At 37.5% G+C, this 7,528-nt stretch overlaps 1 protein-coding gene and 1 pseudogene across 6 annotated transcripts in view; both read left to right on the top strand.

Annotated features, from left to right (window-relative positions):
* Positions 1-7,494, top strand: part of SETDB2 (SET domain bifurcated histone lysine methyltransferase 2) — a 62,646-nt gene extending 55,152 nt beyond the window's left edge. For 5 of the 6 annotated variants that reach the window (XM_077752608.1, XM_077752607.1, XM_077752606.1 and 2 more), the window contains 3 exons: positions 787-1,127; positions 4,370-4,458; positions 5,362-7,494. In XM_077752608.1, the coding sequence (XP_077608734.1) occupies positions 787-1,127; positions 4,370-4,458; positions 5,362-5,479 (548 nt within the window). In that variant the 3' untranslated portion in view covers positions 5,480-7,494. The remainder of the gene's footprint in view (positions 1-786; positions 1,128-4,369; positions 4,459-5,361) is intronic. The other variant, XM_077752609.1, reaches the window with a different exon arrangement.
* On the top strand, positions 2,411-2,781 carry LOC144222159 (small nuclear ribonucleoprotein G pseudogene; annotated as a pseudogene).
* Positions 7,495-7,528: the final 34 nt, after the last annotated feature.

The following is a 7,528-nucleotide window of genomic DNA, read 5'->3' as shown; positions in this document are numbered from 1 at the left end:
ACATGTAGGAACAGCAGCCAGTAACAGGAATGATTAACTCAAAACCATTGAGAGAAGCACTCTTTCTTTGTGCCACTAAATTAGGTGACACAAGTGACTTTTTAAAAACAAATAATTTTATTTATTCCGTTGACAAGGATTCATACTTTTGAATATTCTAAAAAAATATTTCTGTTACTGGATTAAAAAAATGATTAAGGCAGTTTATCTTACTCTAAGGTATTATTGTTTATAAATTTGTAAATATTGAATGGTTACATAGCAGAACCCTCAGCAATACAGTTATTGCTCTTGGGATTTGTAGAAGGTAATGCCAGCAGGTCTTCTCAGGCTTTTCATTGTTGTCCTACAGGCCTAGAGTACTCCCTAAACACCACTCTGTTACAGGTGTTTAGAATATATGGAAATGCATATTCCAGGGTTGAAGAGAAGTCAGTCAGTTTATGAGGAGTAGAGATTAAATATAGTAGTAGTAACAGGAGGCAACCAGTACATTCATAAAAAGATAGTATAAAGAAGGAAAACTTGGAGCTAGACATGTCTCAAATATTTGAGAAGGTTTTGGGTTTTTTTATCCCACTTCTCATTGTTATTGCAGGTCAGGTGAATCTCTTACCCTCTCAGAGGCTCAAAGTTTTCATTTGTAAAATTGGAGTACTGTCTATCTTCATATATTGTAATAATTAGAGATCATTAAAGCAACTAGCATTTAATTAGTATGTTAATCTCAGGACTGTTGCTCAGCTAAGTATATTTGCTGACACTTCCTTGTAAAATGTTTATTAGAGGATTCAAGCTCCTACCTAGTTAAAGACTCTGAAGACAGTCTGCTGATTGAATCAGATGTGATAGATATAACTAAATGTAGAGAAGAAACACCATCAGGGGGCAGATGTGATCAAGCAACCCCATTGGATAATCAGAATATTATAAAGGAGTTCAAGGCTCAAATTCAGAAGCCCCAAGAAGAAAGATCTCCAGCATATAAACACCAGCAGGTCTTTTGTGATAAAGAGCTCCTAAGGGAAACCAAGAATACTTCACCTGATTCTCCAAAGAAGTTCAATAAAGGAAATGTGTTTTTATTGGATGCCACAAAAGAAGGAAATGTGGGCCGCTTCCTTAATGTGAGTATATGGGCTGATGTTCGCATTTCTGAACAACTTCTTTTCTATGCTTCTTTGCATGGTTTGAAATTTATGTGCAGTCATATGTAATTGACCTGCCATCAAAAGAGAGTAAGATTCTGAAATCAGAAAATCTTTTTTCTTTTTCAAGTTTTTATTTAAATTCCAGTTAACATACAGTGCAATATTAGTTTCAGGTATAGAATTTAGTGAGTGATTCATCACTTACCTACAATACCCAGTGGTCATCACAAGTGCCCTCCTTAATACCTGTCTGTCCTATGGGACTGCCCCCTCCCAACCTGAAGTTAGAAAATCTTTAACAAACAGCTTTTGGGGCACCTGAGTGGCTCAGTCCATTTAGTGTCTGACTTCAGCTCAGATCATGATCTCACAGTTCATGAGTTCAAGCCTGCATCAGGCTCTGTGCTGACAGCTCAGAGCCTAGAGTCTGTTCAGATGCTGTGTCTCCTTCTCTCTCTGCCCCTCCCTCCCCCGGTCTCCCTCCCTCTCTCTCTTTCCCTCTCTTTCTTTCTCTCTCAAAAATAAGTAAACATTTAAAAAAAATTTTTTTTAACAAGAACAAAAACCAAACAGCTTTTTCCTTGGTAGGTGATCTGTTTATTTGACTTGTTTCTTTTTCACCTAGTTAGGATACTTGGTTAACAAGGAACGGAATCCTTCCCTCTCTTCCTCTGTCCCCAATTGCTGTTCTCTACTATTGCCAAACATGTCAGATGCCATTAAACATACCTAGGGAGCCACTGAAGAAGGATCCCCAACAAAGGACTGTCATGGCTTTATTTCCTGTCAGCTATGTTGAAAGTGGCTGCACCAGAACCATATGGTTGATTTTACCTCTCCCAATCAGCACACCACCCAAGTCCCTCTTGTTTTGGAAAAATAGAATTAATTTGCCTGTCTTGCTTCTTTTTTTTTAATATATATAGAAGATACATTTGTGGGACACTTGGATGGCTCAGTTAGTTGAGTGAGCATCTGACTCTTGACTTCGTCTCAGGTCATGATCTCATGGTTGGGCTCAGTGCAGTGTGTGGAGCCTGCTTGGGATGCGCTTTCTCTCTCTCTCTCTCTCTCTCTCTCTCTCTCTGTCTCTCTCTCTCTGTCTCTCTCTCTCTCTCTCCTTCTCTCTCTTCTCTTACCCTGCTTGTGCTTGTTCTCTCTCTCTCAAAATAAATAATGAAACTTAAAAAAATACGTTTGTGATTTTAAAATGGAAATAAAATTAAAATGAATATATGAATAAATAAAATAAAAAGACATACAGAATACATACATACAGCCAAACAGAATTCTGTTTCAGGGTAACTCTGAGCCTGCATGTAGGCACCATGAGCAAAGTTTACTGGCCCAAATGAAAAAATATGGACAGGAAGTTGTCACTGGAATTGAATGGTGGCAGACATGTTCAAGTATAATTGCTAGGATTTGGTTTCTTTGTGAATCTGGTAATAGACAAATGTGTGGAGATGGAGCTAGTGGGCAATAGAACAGTATTGGAATGGTGATTATCAGAGAAAGTAACATGTTAGAAGTCTTAAACAAGGATAACTAATGGTTGTGTTCAGCAGACATCAGTTGCTTATATATGTTCCCTTTCCAGAGGGTCTGTTTGATGCTGATGTAAAACTCAGGTCACATACATTCTTTGTATTAGCCTTTTATTGTCCTGTTTAAAAAAAAAAAAAAACCCTAAAGAGTAACTATGCCTCCATTCATTTCATCTTGTCACTACTCTACCCTCTATATGGTAAAATCATTTTTATTACTTTCTTATGTATTCTTATGGTGTTTCTTTATGGAAATACAAGTAAATATAAATATTCTTATTTTCCCCCTTACATAGCAGATAGCATATTCTATTCACCGTCCTATGCCTTGTTTTTTTTTTTTTTTAATAGTTTATTGTCAAATTAGTTTCCACATAACACTCAGTGCTCATCCCCACAAGTGTCCTCCTCCATGCCCATCCCCCCCTCCCCCCACATCCATCAGTCCTCAGTTTTTGTCAGCATTCAAGAGTCTCTCATGGTTTGCCTCTCTCCCTTTCCCCCACCATTTCCGCCCTTCTTCTCCCCCTTGTTCCTCCGTCAAGTTCCTCCTAATCCTCCTATACGTGCAAACATATGATATTTGTCCTTCTCTGCCTGACTTATTTCGCTCAGCATAACACCCTCAAGGTCCATCCATGTTGCTACACATGGCCAGATTTCATTGTTTCTCATTGCCATGTAGTATTCCATGGTATAGATAAACCACATCTTCTTGATCCATTCATCTGTTGATGGACACTTAGGCTCTTTCCATGTTTTAGCTATTGTGGAGAGTGCTGCTATGAACATTGGGGTACATGTGCTCCTATGCATCAGCATTTCTGTATCCCTTGGGTAAATTCCTAGCAGTGCTATTGCTGGGTCATAGGGGAGTTCTATTGTTAGTTTCCTGAGGAACCTCCACACTGTTTTCCAGAGGGGCTGTACCAGTTTACATTCCCACCAACAGTGTAGGAGGGTGCCCGTTTCTCCACATCCTCGCCAGCATCTAGAGTTCTCTGATTTGCTCATTTTAGCCACTCTGACTGGCGTGAGGTGGTATCTCAGTGTGGTTTTGATTTGTATTTCCCTGATGAGGAGGGATGCTGAACATCGTTTCATGTGTCTGTTGGCCATCTGGATGTCCTCTTTGGAGAAGTTTAATTGACAATATATTCTGGAGACCTTTCTATATCAGTACACAGAGCTTCTCTTTGTTTTTATTTATAGCTGCATAGGATTCCATTGTATGAATATATCAAAGTTTATTTTGTAACCAATCCTCTTTAGATAAGACATTTGGGTTTCTAAACTTTTACTATTAAAAACAATGCTCAGTGAATAATCTTACCCATAGATACATGTACAGATGTACCTGTAGGATACACTCCCAGATAAGGGATTGCTGAATCAAAGAATAAATACATTTATAATGATGATAAAATTGACAAATTATCTTCTATAGAAGTTTGTACCATTTTGCATTTCTACCAGCAAGATAAGAATGTTAGACCTTTTCCAATTGGGTTCCTAATAATTAACAAAATTACAATCCCTGATACTTTACATGTTAGCAAAAACAGAGAAAGAAAAATAAAATGTACGAGAAATGGAATGATATTCTAATGCTTCAAAAACAAGATATCAAACTCTACTGTATGTAACTTCTGTGTTTATTTATTTTAACAGCATAGTTGTTGCCCAAATCTTTTGGTACAGAATGTTTTTGTAGAAACACGTGACAGGAATTTTCCATTGGTGGCGTTCTTCACCAACAGGTTTGAAATTTCTTTTATGTGATTTAATTTTGAAATTGTAAAATACAGGGGCGCCTGGGTGGTTCAGTCGGTTAAGCATCCAACTTCAGCTCAGGTCCTGATCCCACGGTTCGTGGGTTTGNAACAAATAAAACATTAAAAAATGTTTTAAAAAGAAATGTAAAATATAACAGTAGAAAAAAATATATATAAAAAGAAAATATGTGCTACAGGCCCTAATATCTGGTACCCTAGTATATTCATTTATCCCAAACTGTTCCTAGTCAATAAAATTTTAGCTAAAATTTCAGCTCTTATTTCTTTTGAGAATTAATGCCTGAAAGGGCTGAGGATGGCACGTCTTGCCCAGTTCAATTCAGGGAAGAAGTGTTATGGAATACTACATCTTCTTTAAGTCAGAACTGCCCTCAGCTATCAACACCACAGGCCTCATACCACAGATCTCCTCATGTCACTAGGTTCCACTGTTTGCAAAACACTTCCTTTCTCAGATACTGCAAGTTTCTTCTTAGGATGTTAGTAGATTTGAAATAAAACTCAAATGATTAAGGTGCCTTGGTGGTTCAGTCATTTAAGTGTCTTGACTTCGGCTCAGGTCATGATCTCACAGCTCATGAGTTTGAGCCCCTCATCAGGCTTTGCCCTGACAGTGTAGAGCCTGCTTGGGATTCTGTGTTTCCCTTGCTCTCTGCCCCTCCCCCACTTGCACACACTCAATAAATAAATTTTTAAAAATCTTTAAAAAAAAAAACCTCAAATGATTATTCTTAATAAAAGAGCATTCCTAACTGGTAGATGGTGGTTGAAGATTTTTTGTAATGTTACTAAGAAATTGATATAATCAGGTTCATTTGGTAGTTACTCAGAGTAATTTATGTTTACTTTTTCATTTCTACTTTCTAGGTATGTGAAAGCAAGAACAGAACTAACATGGGATTATGGGTATGAAGCTGGGACTATGCCTGAGAAAGAAATCCTCTGCCAGTGTGGGGTTAATAAGTGTAGAAAGAAAATATTATAACCCTGTAGCTAATACCTGTTGAAGAAATGAGCTTATCACACTGCAGTTAGAGCCATGCAAGAGAACTTTGAGTCATCAGTGGAATTAACTTAGGTTGTGATCCATCAAGAGCATTCTTCTCAGTTGACTCTTGTAGAGGAATTTGTGTGGCTTAAAATGCTAGGAACAAAATGAGGACATTTTCATACGCATAGGCTATCTCTTTATTCTTTCTGCTGTTCAACTTTACATGAGTGGGATGGAAGTGTATATTTTATATGAAATACCATTATACAGTTTGTAACTTATTTGTAATCTATATATTAAGAGAAACAAATGTCACAATAGAATTCAGTTGTTCATATTTACTCTTGTGATTATTATCTTTGAGTTTATGCCCTCAAAAGGCTAAATTTCACACCGTTGCGTACAAAATTTATGTTTAATTCTTGGCAAATAATTTACCATTATAAGCTATAAGGTGGACAACAGAACCTGTGGAATATGTAAGAACTGACTCTATACGTATTACTTCCAATATTTTAACACTAGTTGGAGAAGCTCTGTCTGGCTCCTTGCAACTCTGTCCCATCAAACCATTTGAGTGCTAAAAGCTCTCCTGTTGGGAAGATTCTGACAAACTTTGAGATGAAACTTCTTTTCCATAGATTCTTTTTACTCCTCCAGTACAAAAACAGACAAGAAAAAGGGAATAAAAACCTGGAGGAATTGGAATATTTTTTTCTAGGTAGAGGAAAGCCATAAGAAAGACAAAACTTAAAAACTAATGAGACTTAGCTTATTTAGGCCAGAAGGGATTGTGCTGGACAAGAATTTCACTTTAAAAAAAAAACCAACAAAACAAGGCAGTTCTACCCAGCTGTAAAGTCTGGAACAGCTTCTTGGCTTCTCCTGTGTATGATCTGCAAATTGATTTTGTTGAGAAAAAGGGAGTTACTCTGCTGTGGGTTACCCAGCCCTGATCATGGAGCAGAAAGAGGACTGGGAATCTCCAAGAGTCAAAACTAATTTTACCCATACAAAGATGTACATTTGGCTGCCAGGAACTTCCCCCTTGGAACCAGAATAGGAATACCAGCTCAAAAAGAAGTAATTAAAGTAGTTCTGGCTTTTGAGAGGTTTTATGCCTTTTCTTCTTTTCTTTTCTTCTGTACTTGAATCTGGATTTAGTTTGGTTACTGTTCAAATAACCTGTTTGAAGTTTGGGGCACCTAGGTGGATCAGTCCATTAAGCATCCGGCTTTGGCTCAGGTCGTGATCTCACGCTTAGTTCGCATCAGGCTCTGTGCTGTGAGCCTGCTTGGGATCCTCTGTCTCCTTTTCTCTCTGCCCCTCCCCAGTTTGCATCTCTCTCTCTCTCTCTCTCTCTCTCAAAAATAAATAAACATTTAAAAAACCTATTCAAAGTTTGGACCCAATTTAATTTCTTAAAAATAGTGAACTAGATGAAAATTTAACTTGAAATTGTTTTATGGAGTGGGAAACCTAGGATCTAGGAAGAGGAGCAAAAAGTTATAACCCAACAAACAGCCTGCAGACAGATAAGGAAAGTTAAGTCTGTTTATTCACAGTAAAGATTTTTAGGTAATACACTGAAAGTGAAGACACTTAATTAGTATGGAAAATATTTTTGTGCAGAAATCCTGACGTCTTGATCTGCTTCACAGCTCTCATCTTCCATCAGTGTCCTAGACATTCCCTTTGTCTATGTCAGAGCTATTTCCGGTTAAATTTCATTATTTCCCTTTTCCTTGGTTTGTTCCCACATACTGGTGAAGGACAGTATATCCTTCCTAGTTGCTTTTGAAAAGGAAAATTGAGAGGCAAATACTTTGAGACCTTGAATGTTTGATTATGTTATTTTACTCATATACTTGATCACTATTTCATCAGGGTATAGAATTCTTGAGTAGCCTCCATATACAATATTGAAGGCAGCTGCTAGCCTCCAGTGCTGCTGCTATGAAGTCTGAAAATGGTCTCCTTTCTGGCTTCTAGGGGGACTACTGAAGTCAGATGTCATTTTGTTCCTTATTTTATATATATATA

This window comes from Crocuta crocuta, unplaced genomic scaffold (assembly GCF_008692635.1).
Source record: "Crocuta crocuta isolate KB4526 unplaced genomic scaffold, BGI_CrCroc_1.0 scaffold190, whole genome shotgun sequence".
Lineage (NCBI taxonomy): Eukaryota > Metazoa > Chordata > Mammalia > Carnivora > Hyaenidae > Crocuta > Crocuta crocuta.
Note: the sequence above shows the minus strand (reverse complement) of the source record. Positions and strands in the feature narration are given on the sequence as shown.